This window comes from Lytechinus pictus, chromosome 3 (assembly GCF_037042905.1).
Source record: "Lytechinus pictus isolate F3 Inbred chromosome 3, Lp3.0, whole genome shotgun sequence".
NCBI lineage: Eukaryota > Metazoa > Echinodermata > Echinoidea > Temnopleuroida > Toxopneustidae > Lytechinus > Lytechinus pictus.
This window is the reverse complement of record NC_087247.1, coordinates 55,161,084-55,179,232: the sequence shown is the minus strand read 5'-3', so window position 1 is coordinate 55,179,232 and position 18,149 is coordinate 55,161,084. Positions and strand designations below refer to the sequence as shown.

At 33.5% G+C, this 18,149-nt stretch overlaps 1 protein-coding gene across 1 annotated transcript; it reads left to right on the top strand.

The window, feature by feature from the left end:
- The first annotated feature begins 927 nt into the window (after nucleotides 1-927).
- On the top strand, nucleotides 928-9,922 carry LOC129255484 (ubiquitin-conjugating enzyme E2 N). Its single transcript, XM_054893835.2, has 4 exons — nucleotides 928-1,031; nucleotides 1,256-1,400; nucleotides 3,063-3,203; nucleotides 7,518-9,922. Exons 1-4 carry the CDS (start codon nucleotides 1,005-1,007, stop codon nucleotides 7,553-7,555), a joined length of 351 nt encoding a protein of 116 aa, XP_054749810.2. The 5' UTR covers nucleotides 928-1,004; the 3' UTR covers nucleotides 7,556-9,922.
- The last annotated feature ends 8,227 nt before the right edge of the window (nucleotides 9,923-18,149 follow it).

The following is an 18,149-nucleotide window of genomic DNA, read 5'->3' as shown; positions in this document are numbered from 1 at the left end:
CAGTGTGTTTGAATTTGACAGAGAATCTGCAGTTGCGAAAAGATTCAACGGCTGCAACACCTCTGTAACATTGGAATGCTAGGATAGATGATTGTATTGTATTGTATTTATTTTCCATTCATAAAAACATGCAAAATACAAACAAAATACATCAGATATAATTACAAAATAAAATGAATACATATGAATGGCTGGATTGCCCATTCAGAGTGGTAATTTTTACCACTCTGTTCTGCCTAGGGGTCCAGAACATAATAAAATAGATCAGATTGTATTATAAACATCATTAACAATAGAAAAGAACGACATTAAACAAAATATAAAGTAATGAAAGCTAGTCAGTAGACATAAAACTAAATATAAAGTTACGATTTCAAGCTACAAGCAAATACCCCCCCCCCCCCTTCCCGGCAAAACAATGCGTTGCTCAGATATCAATGTACTTCGAAACCTTAGAGCTCAAAGAAGTAATAAATGTAGTTAAGTTTTTGATAAATTTCATATCTAAAGGTAAGTCATTATATAGGCGTGAACCTCTATATATAAACATTCTACGGCAATTTTCTGTATTTGGTTTTATGATACTTACGTATGACCATTTACCAAAGCTTTGGCCAGGCTTTAAATTGACAATTTCCCCTGCATGGATAGTGTTTTAAATAAGTACTCGGTCACCGTCGAGGGCCAAATCAGTGAACCTTATATTTTAAGCTTGACCCTAACCCAAGTGGCAATCAGGGAAGCATTTCATCAATATTTTCGTCTGACAAAATGTTCTATTTAGTTCTCATTTAGGACGACATTCAAGTTTCAACTTCTCATTATTATCGTTGCAATGTTGTAAATATTCATTTACAACTAAATCTATTGGAATTATTAATTTGTTTACTGTTTGTTTATCTCTACCTTTCTACAACTACCAAAAATAGGAGACACAGCGTCTCAATACTGAGCCTGTACCAGGAATAAAAGCAACCCCAGATGAAGCAAATTGCAGACTATTCATGGTGACAATAGATGGACCCAAAGATGTAAGTATTGCCAAGGAGTGGAATGCTACTTCATGTATTTTCTCACTTTCTCTAATATGGTAAAGCCATTAGGTCTCATCCTATTACATCTATGACCAAATTGTCAAATAATAACTTGGTCTATATTTGCCTTTCATTTAGAATGCCTTGTCATCTGCCTGTATGATAATTCCGAATTAATTTTTACTAATGATTATCTTATTTATTTCTCCCTCTCTCATCAGTCTCCTTTTGAAAATGGGACTTTTAAACTAGAACTTTTTCTTCCTGAAGAATATCCAATGGCAGCACCAAAAGTACGGTTTATGACAAAAATTTATCATCCTAATGTGGATAAATTGGGACGTATCTGCCTTGATATACTCAAAGGTAAGTACAACTATTTTACTAATAAATCTGCATGCTTTTTTGTTCATTTTTTTTGTCTCCCCTTCCCCTGGCAAAATTTCATAGTATACTTTGTATTTATGTGGCTACATCATTATTGTATGCACTCTAACTGCCCCATTTTAAAGTGATTTCTTTGGAATTAGTCCAAAGGTGTATCTTTAAAACTGAACCTTTGGTGAGGCTACCATCAGCATTTGGTCTTTTAGAGGTTACTGTGGAAGATTTGTGTACACTCTTAAGACTGCCTTTCTTGACAGATTACTGCAAAATAGAGGTGTATCGTGGTGTAATTTAAGATGCTGCCACCAGTGTTCTGTTGTTGGTAAAAGTTCATATCGTAGATGAAAAATGTCATGGGGAGATTATTTACCCTCTTATGAATATCAGTGCCAGCGATTGATCCTTATCTAGAGCTGCAGAATGTGTCAAACTGAAATATTGTAAAAACAAGGGATCACATCATTTTTGTCTCGCCTGCATTTCAGAGCGAGACTATAGACGCCGCTTTTCCGGCAGCGGCGGCGTCAACATTGAAATCTTAACCAAGGTTAAGTTTTTGAAAAGTCATCATAAGAAAGTATGTGGACCTAGTTCATGAAACTGAGATATAAGGGTAATAGTGTATCACTGAAGATCATGCCAGAGTTTCAGGTCACATGACCAAGGTCAAAGGTCATTTAGGGTCAATGAAATTTTATGATGTTGGGGGTATTTGTGAATTTGTCATCTTAACTCTAAAAGTTATATATATTTCATGAAACTTGGTCATAAGAGTAGCCATGTATCCCTAAAAATTCTGTGCACATTTCAGGTCACATGACCAAGATCAAAGGTCATTTAAGGTCAATGAACTTTGGCCATGTTCAGGGTATTTGTTGAATTGGCATCATAACTTCGAAAGGTTATGGATCTCCACATGTAGTTCATAAAACAGACATAAGGGCAATCAAGTATGAATGATTGTTTTGCACACATCTTAGGTCACATGATCATGGTCAAATGTCATTTTTGGTCAATGGACATACTGGACTGTGGACATAGTATTTTATTATCACATGACTATGAGTTAGTTCTTTTGTGAATAAAAAATTATTAAATATCTGTTTTCAAAGTCAGCACTGCTGCTATATCGAATCACGTAATGCAGATGAGACTGCCAGAGGCATTCCACTTGTAGTTTAAATTATGAATAGATTTGTTAATTGATGACTATACAATATACATTCCATTGTGAGGGGAGATATGTCCTGGATCACTTAATTATTCTCAATTCATTGACATTAAACTCTCTTTTTTTCAACTCACATATTTTCTAAAGCTCTAAACTCATCTACACAGTTAGAGTGTGCTCTCATTATTCTTGAGGGAGTATCATTGTCTTTTATTTAAGCAAATTGTCAGCATTCATGCTTTCTTTATCAGGTAAAAAAAATCACCACCATATATCAAAAGTCAATCGAGTCACTCCTGCCTATCCAGTAATCTGGTGAAGACATTTTGTTTAGAAATGAATGATCATTGAGGCAATTGTCTTGGTGGTGTATTTCGGTATATGATATTTAATAGTCTCAAGGTTTGAAAGTATTCAGTGTAAAAAAATGTACATTAAATGGCAGGATAATCCTTCTTTGATGTTTGCAGACAAATGGAGCCCTGCTCTTCAAATCCGAACAGTGTTGTTGTCAATTCAAGCCCTTTTGAGTGCCCCTAACCCTGATGACCCATTAGCAAATGATGTTGCAGAGAGTTGGAAGTTAAATGAGGCTCAGGCAATTAAAACAGGTGAGTATTTGAATGTCTCATGCATCTCATACCTGATTATTGAAGTGTCGCATCCGATTACTTCAGCCCCCTTGCCACTCAATTCAATTTCCAAGTATGCAATATCACAGAAATCTATTAAAAGAGATCAACCACTTACTTAAATAACTAAGCTATACCTGAATTAGAATGACTAAATACAAGAAATTTTAAGTCCACTTCTATGGACTTCAAGTCAATTGTTCATGCAATCTGTAATGATGATAGTGAATAGCTGATCATCTAAGATCATCCCATACAAATTGAATTACATGTATTACTATTAATATTTTCCATCATTTCCCAGCTTTTTCTACTTTTTAGCTCATCTGGCCCTTGCTGTGGCGTGGTGTCTGTCGTCTGCCGTCCGTCCACAATCAAAATGCTTCTTCGCTATTTCAAGTCCGATTTCAATTCTGTTTGCTTTATATGATAGCACTAGGTGGGGGGATTCAAAACTTCTACACAGAATTTGAAACTCAATAAATATGCTTATTTATGCACACTTTTATAAATTCACAAAAAAATGCTTCTCCTTCTTTATTTGTTGACAGATTTTGAATTTTTTGCTTCCATCTGGTAGAGCTTGATGAGGTTCACCAAACTTCTACACAGAATTTTGAAATTTTGAGTAGAACAATTTTTATGCTAATTTATGCGTATTTTTAAAAATTCACCTAAAATGCTTCTTCTTTTTTAATTGTAGACCGATTTTTATTTTATTTTTCCATCTGGTAGAACTTCATGAGGTTGTCATTGACCAAACTTCTTCACAGAATTTTGAAATTTTCAGTAGAAAATTATTTATGCGAAATTTATTCATAAATCACAGAAAATGCCTCTTCTTTATTTGTTGACCAATTTTGATTTTTTTTCTTCCATCTGGTAGAGCTGCATGAGAGGTTCACCAAACTTGTACACAAAAATTTTGTTTAGAAAATTATTTTTGCTAATTTATGCAAAATTTATTCATAAATCACAAAAAGTGTATTTTCTTCTTCATTTGTTGATCAATTTCAATTTTGTTTGCTTTATATGATAGCTCGAGGTGGTGATATAAAATTTAACACAGAATTTTGAAACTCATTAAATATGCTAATTTATTCATATATTTTCAAAACTCACAATAAATACCTATTTATTTGTTGATTGATTTTGATTATTTTTGTTCCATCTGAGAGCTACATGAGGTTCACCAAGGTTTTACACAGAGTTTATTAATTTTGACCAGAAAATTATTTACGCTTATTTTATATGATATTTATTATTATTAGAACACAAAAAATGCTTTTATGTCATTTCTTCATCAATTTCAATTCTATATCCTCAATTTATGTCACCAATATAATTCACTACCGTGTCAACTGGGCTGAAATTAAAATTGTGTTAAATTTTGTTGCGAGATGCCAGATGAGCATCATTGATGTGCTAGTTTTTGTCAAACCTGCGAAGCAGAGTGAGACTATAGGCGGCGTCAACACCAAATCTTAACCGAAGGTTAAGCTTTTGAAATGACAGCATAACTTAGAAAGTATTTGGAACCAGTTCATGAAACTTAGCCATAAGGTTAATCAAGTATTACTGAACATCCTGCCTTAGTTTCAGGTCACATTACCAAGGTCAAAGGTCATTTAGGGTCAATGAACTTAGACCATGTTGGGGGAATCAACATCAAAATCTTAACCTAAGGTTAAGTTTTTGAAATGTCATCATAACTTAGAAAATATATGGACCTAGTTCATGAAACTTGAACATAAGGTTAATTAAGTATTACTGAACATCCTGCTTGAGTTTCACGTCACATGACCAAGGTTAAAGGTCATTTAGGGTCAATGAACTTTGGCCAAATTGGGGGTATCTGTTGAATTACCATCATAACTTTGAAAGTTTATGGATCTGATTCATGAAACTTGGACATAATAGTAATCAAGTATCACTAAACATCCTGTGCAAGTTTCAGGTCACATGATTAAAGGTCAAAGGTCATTTAGGGTCAATGAACTTTGGCCAATTTGGGGGTATTTGTTGAATTACCGTCATAACTTTGAAAGTTTATTGGTCTAGTTCATAAAACTTAGACATAAGAGTAATCGAGTATCACTGAACATCCTGTGCGAATTTCAGGTCGCATGACCAACGTCAAAGGTCAATGAACTTTGGCCATAATGGGGGTATCTGTTGAATTACCATCATAACTTCGAAAGTTTATGGATCTGATTCATGAAACTTGGACATAAGAGTAACCAGGTATCAATGAACATCTCATGCGAGTTTCAGGTCACATGACGAAAGTCAAAGGTCATTGAACTTTGGCCTTTTTAGAGGTACATGTAATTATTAGATTGCTGTCATAACTTTCAAAGTTTATAGATATAGTGTATAAAATGTGGATATCGGGGTAATCAAGTATCACTGTTTTAGGTCCCATGATCAAGGTCAAATATCAATGAACGTAGTATTGTATCATTATATGAATGGTGTTTTTTGTGAATGATTATTTTAGAGTAGTTTTCAGAGTCAGCACTGCTGCTATATTGAATCGCGTGATGCAGGTGAGACCGCCAGAGGCATTCCACTTGTTTTTTCTACTGGAGCTTCTAATGTTTTTTAGGTGATCTGTCAATCGACAGATCAACTATTAATTTCGTACGAATTTTCTTTTTTATTTATTTATTTTTATTTTCCCGCCCTTTTCTTGTTAGCACAAAATCTCCAAATCTACATCATCAATTATCTTCAAAATATCATCAGTTATGGGTACTTATCATGTCATGTGTATAAAACAAGTTCAAGGTCATCATGACGTCATCTAGACGCCATTTTGTAAAATCACTTTATCATAATCAATCATATCTTCATTATCCATTATTAAAAATTAACAATATTTACATCACATTAACTTCAGGTCAAGGGTCAACTGTCCATGTCATCAAAGGTCATGTAAAGGTCACGACGTGCGTGTACGCGCGCGTTAAAATTTTTAAATGCTCAAAATCACTTTTTGACCAAAGTAGAGTATGATTCAGGTCATTTTAAGTATTTCTAAAATTTGCGTGCGCGTACGATTATGCGCTCGTTTTCGCACGTAACGGCACTATAGAGCATAGGATCGCCATTTTTTTATATCAATGCATCGATAATATAATTCTGAGTAAGTTGATACCTTGATCAACCTTCTACGACAAGTAATAACGGAATTAGCCTCCATCAAAGTTTACAGCACGCACGCGCGCGCGCACTTACCATAGACAATATATGTGCAAAAAAATGCCTATACAAATTTCATTATAGCTCTTCAGGAAGTCCGTTGACCCCCAATTTTTTTTCATATTCGAATAGAGTATGGATGGGAAATATTTCATGCCACATTTGACCCTTAATTTCATCATGATGTCATCAAAATGGAGTCGGAACTCAAAATTTCCACTTTGCTACTTATGACGTCATCATAGTTATGCAAATTTGACTCTTAACTCCGTAAATATTTGTCAATTTTCGCTCAGTTTTTTATATGTTGTAGCTGAGGATATACTCTTTCTATTGTGATGGCTATATTTACATTTAAAGGAACGGATCATCCTGAAAAATGGCAAGTCATAGAGGCATGTCATTTTCGCTCATTTTGTGTGCAATCTCTATGGGAAATGAATTTTTCTCAAAATTGGATTTTACATTCCTCTATTTCGCGAGCCATATCTCCATTTCTCTTTGTCAGTTTTCTCTGAGCTTGGAGCATGTTGTAGCTGAGATTATAAGCTATCGCAAGTGTGGTCTCCATTTTCTGATCAGATGCCGGGATTATGCCCGTATTTCTCTTGCAAAATCGGATTTGAGATCCTCTTAATTTGCTTATGTGTAAAGTCTATGGGAAATAGTGTAGCTCAATTGGTAAGGCATCAGACTTGCGTCTCCAGGGTCCACGGTTCGAGCCCAGGAGTGAACATGAGAATTTTTTTTTCTTTTTTGTTTCTTTTCAACATTTCACAAATGGTCCTTGATGACCATTACAAGGCATATAAGTTAAAATATTGCACAATAAAATAGTTTAAAACCCTTTTAATATAACATGTACCATGTGTATCACCTACACCTATTTCACAAAACTTCTCATTTCCCTCTTTTCAAGAGTATTCAACATGTTCTTTTCGTAATAAAAGTTCAGTTTTCAATATGATCATTGTATTGATCTCAAACATGCTGATTGTATTCGTGATCATGAAAATCGGAGACAGATCACCTAATTCGTCCTCATGACGAATTAAAGTTCTAGTTTTGTTTTGTTTTTACTGTTCACAGCTCAACAATGGACCTTAATGTATGCCTCCAAGAGTTAGGGAAGGGTTCTATGGTGTTGTTGGCGGAGATATTTACCAAACATGTACCGGTACTAGGATGCAAGTGGATCCTCTTGGAATGAAGGTCATGCTTGTAAACCACACAGAGCAAACAACAAAGTTATATAAAATGGTAGTGTACTGAATCTAATAAAGCAGATTTGGGTCAAAATGATTTTGATATAAAACGAACTGTTCATACCTTGCCCCAAAAGAAATGAGTTTGTAAAATCACTAACAGCTTGTTTAAACTTCATTCATGGATATAGTAGGCAGGATATCCAAAGTGGCAGATTTTTGTACATTTGAAGATATATTGTAAAATTGGTTTTAAAAATACTTCGTAACATGTAACAATTGTAAAAGATACAGTTGGTTGCTGTGTTTTGTTTACTATCACAGACAACAATTCATGTCATATTTGAATGGCACAAGTTGAATATGATTTTGGACCTTATACGTTCTTGATATTACATACCTACCTGAAAAAGCATTGGATATTTAGCAGGGGTTACTTGTGCAGTTATTTAGACAAATGCTTAAGCATAAATGGTTGTAAACCTGGTAGCTGTTATCATCTCATATCTTATGTCCAACTGCCAAAGAAAATAATAAGAGAACAAAATATCTGCCCTTATTAGAGACAGAACACTACCATTTCAATTGGATCCAGCAGTAATGTAAAAAAAAATAATGCAAAAATAGATATTGAAAGAATTTTATAATATCTTTCCTTGTGTATGAATATTACCATATACATTCTACCTGTTCGAACCACAGGCAAACATCTTTTTAACATTTTCCATGAGTTTGGCATTGTGCCTTTAGATAAAGTAACACTGATATTATACTACAGGAGGAGGGTGGGTACACAAATGTGTTGATGTACAAATATTGTGTTTGTTTATCATGGATCTGAATCTTCCCAAGAAGCAGAAAGTTAATATCTAGGAGTTCCCAGTTATGCTATTTTTACTCTTATGATAATATATAGCAGTTTAATGATTAACCTTTTATATGCTGTAAGATTATTTAATTTTGATGATATGTATGTTTCTCTATTGTAATCATTTGATACTATGATTGAAGCCAAGGGAATGCTGTTGTAAGTTTGTTGGGGGGAGGAGAGTTAGGAGGGGGGGAGGGGTCATAATTTGAGTTTGGATGGATGTGAAGACCAGTGTTGAAAGTTTATTATTTACTAGTAACTGAAGGATTTCTTTTCTCTGTTTGATGTCACTCCTTTGGTTGAATTTTATACCAGAATCCCAGTGCATTAACACTTGTATGTACATTGAGTGAGTGATTTTATTTGTCATTCTATAGAGGACTACAACTTGTTTCTGAGCTATTAAATGTATAGCAAGCTCATATACTCTCAATCCAAGTTACTTACATGTACTATCTTGAGCCAAGTACATTAACCCTCTATTCCTAGCAAGTACATCTTCCAGTTTTACTGAGAATTCTTGTTTATTTTGCAGAAACTTTTTTCCAGCTATTAACATATTTCTCATTCTTGGTAGAATTGTTTTCCCTAATTCAATAAAAGCAAATATCAAGTACATTCTCTCAGTGTTCATTAATATGGAATACCTAAATTCAACTGATTGCAGATTTTTCATATTAAATGTTGCTATATAATTTTTTTGTGCAAGGTATAATATGCTAAACATGTAGTGATACATAGTTTGAATAAAAAATGTACCATGTCTGCTTATATGAAGGACAGTGTATTTGTATTTCCTTTTAAAAGTACATGTACCATCTTGTAAAGATAATATTAGAGATGTCAGACATGCTAATTGTTTTGGAACAAACGCCAGAACTAAGCAGATTCGGGAAGATAAGTTAAAGTAAATTTTGTTTGAAGAAATCATTATCAGGGTTTGGCACTATTTTAAAAAGTGAATGTGAATCTTGAAAAAAAAGTCTTTTTTAGTTCATTTGCCTTTGTAGCTTTTCCCATTTTCTCTTATGTTTTTAGACCTTCTGTTTTAGTGTACATTATACAGGCACAGGTAGAAGGAGCAAGAGAACGCAATATTGTCCAGCTATTGTATAAATCTGGACATTGTATATGACCTTCAACGTTGTGTATGGTTTTGTTGTACTTCTAGGAATACGGATGTAAATTATTTTTGTGCTCAGAACTTTTTTTTTCTTTTTTACATTGTAGGCATCATAGATGTATTTGTTACTCTTTACTGTCAAGAAGGAATATTTTTTAGACTGCTAACAAGTCACCCATACTAAAGAAAGTTTGTCATTTTGCTCATGTCTATGCATGTGTCAGACCATTTCCAACCCAAACCTATCGTTTCGATTCTATAATTAAAATTGTAAGTATGTCTATGAAAGAAGAAAGTCTCCTGGTCATTTTATTTTTGGGTGTGTTCATGTCTCCTTTGCATTTCCATCCTGTTTTGTTATTTCATCTTCTTCAAAATATCTTGTCAGATGAAATAACTTTACCTTAATTGTAAGCTGTATGGCATTGCATAACAGTAGTTAAACAAATAACAGATAGGGGAAAGTTTGACATAAATCACACAAGAAATAAGGGAGCTATGGCTGTTTGAAAAATAGTAGGGCCCTCTATAACTTTAAAAAAAATGTTAAAATCAGAAAAAGTTAGTGGCGCCCTGTTCCTATTTCTCAGACCCCCTCCCCATTTTCAAATTCTGGACCCAGTAATGATTTGTACATAAATCAACTGATCCTGAGAAATTGTTAGTAAAGAATGCATTTATGCAATGTGAATGTGAACTATATTCATTCTCAAGTTTTCATGTGTGATTGCTCAAACCATGATGATGAAATCAATAACAATGAAGTTACAGTTGAAACAGAATTTGTTTTACAGCCCCATTAAATGAGTGGCAACTTTTTACTAGTCCAGAAATCAATTTCATTTCTGCTCAGAATTCTGCCTATAGGTTGATAAACATAACTGCCAAATGATATTGCTAAAAACATTTTTAAATACAAGTTCCATTACTTTGAATAAGGGGTCACTTTTTAATAAACAAATGCACCCATATTGTAAACAATGTCTATGAGGGAGGAAATCAATATTTTAACTTAAGTGAAATGAGGCTTTGTTTTTATGGATGATTTGTTATACTTTTGCCAATAGTTTTTCATGAAACTTCGCACATGGCTTCAGAGTGACATCCAAAAGGCATGCACAACAAAATAATCACTCTATGCAGCAAAGTGGGGCCGAGGTCTTGAATTTTTTTCTCATTTCCATAATTTTCAAATATTGTGTACTGGTACTCACTGAAGCATTAATAATGATAATAACAATAAACAAAATATATAAAGTGCTTTATACGGACATTTCAAAGCGCTAAGAAAGAAAAAAAAAGAAGAATATATGTACAAGATATCTCGGTAAAAGAACAATAAAGAAACTCAAAGGGAAAACACCATTACGAAAATTAATTATACATACAAATATAGAGATAATCGGCGAATATAAGTCTTGGTTATAACGTGTCGATAATCATGTTGAGTAAATTCAAATTATCCTAATAATTCAGAACACAATCCAACTTTTTAAAAAATCTGAACACAATATGATTAAGAATGCAAATTAACTGAGGGGTATAATTTGATACAAAACACAATGGAAACAAAAGATAGGATAGTGAAACTTATTAAAAGAGGTGGGTTAGACATCAGGATCATCACAAAAATCAAATAAACTATGAAAGAAGGTTTGTGACAGATATCCATGGTAAGCAATTGCATTTTTTTCCCAAAAATGTAAAAAGATCTTTTCACATTCCACATGTGAAAGCACAAGTGTTTAATTTAATGCCTTAGAATAATTGAAGCATGCTAATTGGGCATAAGTATAATACAAAAAAAAAATAGATTACATAATTTCAGTGCTCAAAATGAAACAATACTTGCCTAGGAAATTTGCTAGTGAAAATTGCATTTTGTTTTCATTAAATTTTCATTGAACCGTGAAATGAATACTGTTGAAGATATTCTTCCCAAAAATAAATGTCAGTATATTCGATCATTTTTGCCAAAAGAAATGTGTCAAAAATGCAATTCTAGCAAATTTTGAGCCACGCTTATTCAACCGTAAAATTTGGTGAAAAAGTTGTACTGCATTTTAGAAAGTACCTTTTACAAACCTGTACATTTTAAATGATGAAAATGTGAACTTTATTCTGATAAAATGGAATCAAAGTCATGATATTGGGCTTGTGACTTATAGTGACAATTTTGCCTTCTGTTGGTGCTCACTGAAGCATGACATCAAATATATCCATGACATTCACTCAAAGGTTAGCTTATAAAATTACCTACATGCTCATGTAAAAGATTTTTAAAACTCTTGGTTAAGAAATTGTGGATATTTGTTTAATGGGGCCTTACTTTTTTGTTGGATATATAATATGCACCAAGTTATCCCACTTAAAAGATTTGATACTTTATGCAATTCACTTTGAATGCACATAATTAAAACATGTCAAACTGACCCGCAAACTGACAATTTCAGATGACAAATCAAACAAAGTGAAGTGGAAGTTAATATGAAACTACAGCAGGATTATTTTTTTGTTGCCCACTGTTTACCATTTTTATTTTTTATTTAAAAAAAAAAGTCCAATATGCCCAATTCTGAGTCAAAGCAATTAGATACATCAATTGCTCAAAACGTTTCATTGAACAAATTGTGCAATTGAGACTTTACATGTGATTTATATACCCTTTCCACAATGGACATCTGATAATACAATAAACAACAATGTTTGTGTTCCAAAGAAAGTACTCTATACAGAGTTACCTGGATTTAATTCACTTTTTTAGCATCAAAATTACTTCAAAATTGAGCATTAAGAGTTATAATATCAGTAATGGTAGCTCAATTTCAGGTGGTTGTGGAACTATGAAACCATGGTTGACAATGTGAAATTATGCCCCACCCCAAACTACTGTCTGCCCCCCTTCCCTCTCTCTCCATCCCTCTATATCTTTCATTCTTTCCTTCCCTCCTGAACTCATTTCTCATTCCTGTTTTATTACAAGGGAATCAAATCATGATAAACATTTCTGAAGGAAAAAACTAAGAAAAACCAAAGAGTGAAATATTTTTTTTTAAACTTGGACCAGAAATAAGATAGTTTTGAAAAGTCGGATCAAGAGGAATGATTCTCAAATTTGCATTTTTTAGCAGAATGTGACAAGTGGTAGGGAATCATGGGCTTTTTGCAAGAACATTTTTCCTAGGGGTGTTCATTAAAATATAACAGAATATTTGTAGTACATCCTAATGAAATATAAGTATTTTCAGACTTTCTAAGTAAAACTTGTGAAAAATGTATCACTTTTAGTCACATTGTGTATGGAACAAATGGAGGGATCGTCCCTTACCTCCAATGACATCATCTTTGTGGTCAGTTGATAATCCCCATAGATATACCAGTTTTAACAATTCATGTTCATCTTGTTTGATTTTGTTCAAACTTTATTTAGACTGGATTCCTCTTTGATGATCTTTGCTTCTACATATTTCCACACACACATTCCCCTCCATCTTCATCATTATGCAAACCACCATACATCCCCTCCGTTCCACTTATCAACAAAGGTACACACAAAACCAATCAAATTTATAGCTTGTAAGTCCATAATTTATATTTTCCTTAAATTTAGCATAATACATAGTACATACAACAACAGATATGAAAATAATGTACGATTTATAACATCTTATACAGAGAATCTTTGAGAACCATCTTGAATCATTGGTCACATTATTGTGTATACTTGTACATCAAGTATATACACAACTAAACACATACATATGTGTACAAGTAAGGCAAACTATACAATTCCAGCAAACATTGGTATTCAGGTCATCCATCCAATGCACAAGTTTTCAATAATCATTAAAAAAAACAATGTGATGAGAGCAAATGACTCAGGAAAGAAAAACTTATCCATGAAGGCAAGAGAAAAAAAAATAATGACATATTAACTCATAAATATCATGGGGTATACAGGTATAAGGTTAATGTATTTTTGTGCTTTAACCCATTTACTACCACCAAATACATAATTCCCTTTGGCTATGCAGGCATTACCGGGGCCGGTTGCGATAGATCAAACTAAATCTAAGACCGTTTCGTCGCCTTCCAACACAAAGGCCGTTAGCGCGTCTCCTTCCCACGAAAGGGCCGTTATTGTGCAGAGAACACTACGCGCTAACAACCTTTGTGCGGGAAGGCGACACGCCATGTGCGCTAACGGCCTTCGTGCGGGAAGGCAACAATTTGCAAATTGTATAAGTAAGAGATAGGAATTGAGATTTAGTTTAATATATTCCAACTATTTGTTAGACAGGGCCATGGGTCCGTAGTCGGTTAAGAAATAAAGTATGTATCACATAATTAAGTGCATGTTTGACATACACCTTAAAATTAAGTAAAGCAAAAAAAGAGGAAAAAGTAAAGTAAAAAAACACATTCAGAACATTCACAAAAAGACACATATGTGCTTCTGAATAACCTTGTTTGTAAAAATCCAAGCATGAAGATGACTCTCAATCAAATGGTTCTCTTATTAAAGTGCATAGTGAAATCACAATTTGAAATGATACATATCAATGACAGTTATAGAGGGGTATTGTGTTTTCTATATCAAACCAATAAGTTTTATTTGTGGTTGCCTGTATATATGTATGGAGTAATCCTATTTAAACATTATAGTCGCTACACTTGCAACTTGTGAGGTATCATTTAAGTTGTTGAGAGTGTATGCACATCTCAAAGGAAGAAAGTAAAAAACCTGAGTTTTATATCACAATCATGATGCACAATGTAATATCAGTCTATTAAGCAATGCCATCTATACAGAGTTTTTTCTATAATACTGCCAAGAAATAATAACTATAATGTTCTTGTGTCATCTCTGATATATTACTTCCAAGTTGTATGATGGCTCAAATTATAAAACTAGTGGATATTTCATGAAGCTACGCTTACAAGTTACGTATGGCTTTACCTTTGAAGTTAAGAGCAAACATTTTTTTTGTACAAAAATTTCCCAACAAAGTAGGACAATAATTCCTATAATGAAATCCAGATCAAATAGTGATTTGAATTTGTATTGGATTAATACTTATTGTCATAATATCAATTTATTCATGTTCATTGACATCAGTATACAACTGTGGTTTTGCAAACCAAATAGTTTGAAAATGCAATTAGCTATTCAATGACTTGAATTACTTTGCTTTATAAAACACCCTCCCTTTACCAACAGACAATTCTCGCTACCCCAAATAGGAACAAAAATCTCATAATGCGCGAGACGAGATAATTTTCACTCCGTCGGGTCGTCATCACCACTTCCGGTTTAGAGTCATGCTCGCGCCAGGTTCGCAATACTGAGTTTTCCACATATACATCTCTATGGTTTTCCACCACGCTGAAATCGATGCCAATCAGCGTAATATGTACAGATTATACTTTTTATTTCATTTGGTCAGTTTTGATTCCATTTAAATTATACATAAAAACAAAAAATATATTTCACGTAAACATAATATTTATTTATGTTTTTATTTGGTTATAAAAAAATAAAACAAAAAATTAATATCTTAAAATTTTGCATTTAGTGACCGGCCTGACATCACGATCGTTTTCGACTAGACGGTAAATATATACACTACAGCATTCATTCCGTTCAATTTTTCGTCAACCACAAAATGGATAAAAAATCAGTTTCGGAACTTAAAAAAAATCTTAACTGACAGAGGAATACCCTGCAATGAAAAGCATCGGGCAGAATTAGTGACTTTAGCAGAAAAGGCTGTTAAACTGTATCGTGAAAGAGAGGGTTGTGATCACGAACTTTCCAAGCGAAAGCAACGTTGTGTTGTTGTGGATGACGGCACTGTTGATCTGAATGGCAAAACAGTGCATTGGACTTCCGAACAGGAAGTCGTAATACCGAAAAGCTATCCCATAATGCAATGCGCGTTACAGGGATTTTTCCCGGATCTCGGCGAAATCGCTATTTGGGGTAGCGAGAATTAAGTAAGGCAATTTGATGAAGTTGTACGGACACACATAAAATACACTTGCCGAAGAAGCTCACTCCATGAATGAGTTACATTTTTCCTCATCAAGTTTGAAACAAACATAAATGTGTCTGCTAGCAAAAGACACTAGAGGTTAAATATTGAATTATTGACCAAAAATAAACCTGCAATACAAAACCTCTGCATGTTTACCATAATAATAAGTTCTCATAAGGCACATATAAAGCAAATATACAGTACGATGAATTGAATGTAGAACCATTCATAGGAGACATGTCCATCTACATTTACTACCATAGAAACAAACATTTCTTCAATCGTGATACAAAGCATGACACAGTTTTATATCAAAGACATAAAATCAGGTTTGCAATTGATGCTCATTATCTTAGTATTTGGCACTTGTTCAACCTGTCACAGGGCAACCCTACATATAACATGTAGCATCTTTTCATAAGGTCATTTCATTTGTAAGTTTTGCATGACTTTAAATACTTGACCACAGGACTGGTGACCTTTTCTTGTGCTAAATGAGATGAATAACATAAATTGTGTTAAAATGTATTTGACAATAATAATGTTAATCTAAACAGATCATATTTCAACTTTAGCTGATGGAAAAACAAATTATAGAGAATCTGATCTAGCACAAAAACAGATGACCAGACTTGTGTAAAGTCATGTAGAACTTATGAATAGCTTCATAAAGAACCACCAAACTGCAAGTGAACTCTGGAAACATTGGCCATATTACAAAAAAGATGTTAGCTATGAGAGGTAACGAGTCCCCTTCCAAGTTCGTTTTAAATACACTAAAAATAGGAGCAGATTGCCAAAGTGCACACCTACATTTATATACTTGTAATTGGATAGTATTCAATGTATGTGCACACTTAAAGGACAAGTCCACCCTACAAAAAGTTGATTCAAATAAAAAGAGAAAAATCCAACAAGCTTAACACTGACAATTTCATTAAAATCTGATGTAAAATAAGAAAGTTATGACTTTTTAAAATTTTGCTTAATTACACAAAACAGTTATATACACATCTTGGGTCGGTATGCAAATGAGACTGATGACATCACTCACTCACTGTTTCTTTTGTATTTTATTATGTGAAATACGGATTATTCTAATTTTCTCCTCATTGTCAAGTGAACAACAAATAATTCCTCCCTGAACATGTAGAATTAGCAATGTTTACAGTCAGTCGGCAGGTCCCAAGAAAGTGGCTTCTTTCATCCAAGTGATATTCATGACTTGAGATGTTTTGCATATTTAATGAGCTTGATGCGGACCAAAACACCTCTTTTCATTCGGTTATTGCTGCTCTAATTGTGCATCAAATTTCATGATTTTGGTATCATTGTAAAGAAGAATAATTCTTTTAGGTCATGAGTTTGAATCTATTCAAAGATTTTGTAATATAGGTTAAAATTTTGATCTAAAATATGCTACAAAATAATTATTTTACTTTATTTTTATTTGAGCCCAAATAATTTTTAGATCATGATAAAGCTGAATATGTATGCTTTAAAATGGTATAGGTTTCAAAATAAGAATTGGTTTAATCGGGTCAAGATCACACTTTTCATTGGCCAAGTACATAAAGCAGCACGAAAACAAGAATACTGCACTCTGATTGGCCAAAGAGACCACATACTGGCAAATTCCAACGGTTCCAGTGCCTGGGTTCATGGGAAGGTCACACTTTAATCTCCTCAAATTACCCACGCCTGTTGCTCTGTGAACCTTATCCAGCCAATCAGAACTCTGGATTTCATGCAAGTACAAAATTTCAGAAATCTCGTCTTGTACCTTGGTGGGAAAAGTGTGATCTTGACCCGATTAAAAGGTGCTGCGCTGCATATTAAGAGTGGCATTGTGAGAAAGTACAGAAGTTCAGCTTTATGTTGATATATATATCATTGAGGCACGATATAAAAAGTTTTGCACAATTTGCAAAAGAAAACAGAGGAAGAAAATTCAGTTTTGAGGCACCAGAAATTTACTTATTTATCAAAATATTGTATACAAAATAAATGACCAATATGAAAGAATAACATTTACTCTATCTGATGGTGCAATAATATTTCATTTAACTTGAGGTTAAAACAGGTAAATTCTTAGAGAAAGAAAATCTGACGAATCACAAGATTTTGCAAGGAGGATTCAGCCACGAGATGATTTGGATGAATCTGGCCTTTTTGCTCATTAGCATAGGGACCTGCGGTCTGACTGGTTTAATACTATATGGTTCGGTCAAGTTGGTCCTTATTGTCAAATCTGTGAAAAATTAAATATTGTATAATTCAAACAATAAAAAACAAAAGAAATAGTGAGTGGGCGACATCATCGACTGTCTCATTTGCATGCCACTGAGTTGTGCATATCACTGTTTTGTGAAAAACAAGCAAAACTTTAGAATGTCATAACTTTCTTATTTTACATCCGATTTTGATGAAATTTTTAGCATTAAGCAAGTTTTATTTTTCTCTATTTATTAAAATTAACATTTT

Coding starts and splice junctions, on each gene's coding strand:
- LOC129255484 (XM_054893835.2), top strand. CDS start 1,005: ATGGTGACAATAGATGGACCCAAAGAT. Junction 1,401..3,062: donor CTGCCTTGATATACTCAAAG/GTAAGTACAACT, acceptor TGATGTTTGCAG/ACAAATGGAGCCCTGCTCTT. Junction 3,204..7,517: donor GGCTCAGGCAATTAAAACAG/GTGAGTATTTGA, acceptor TACTGTTCACAG/CTCAACAATGGACCTTAATG.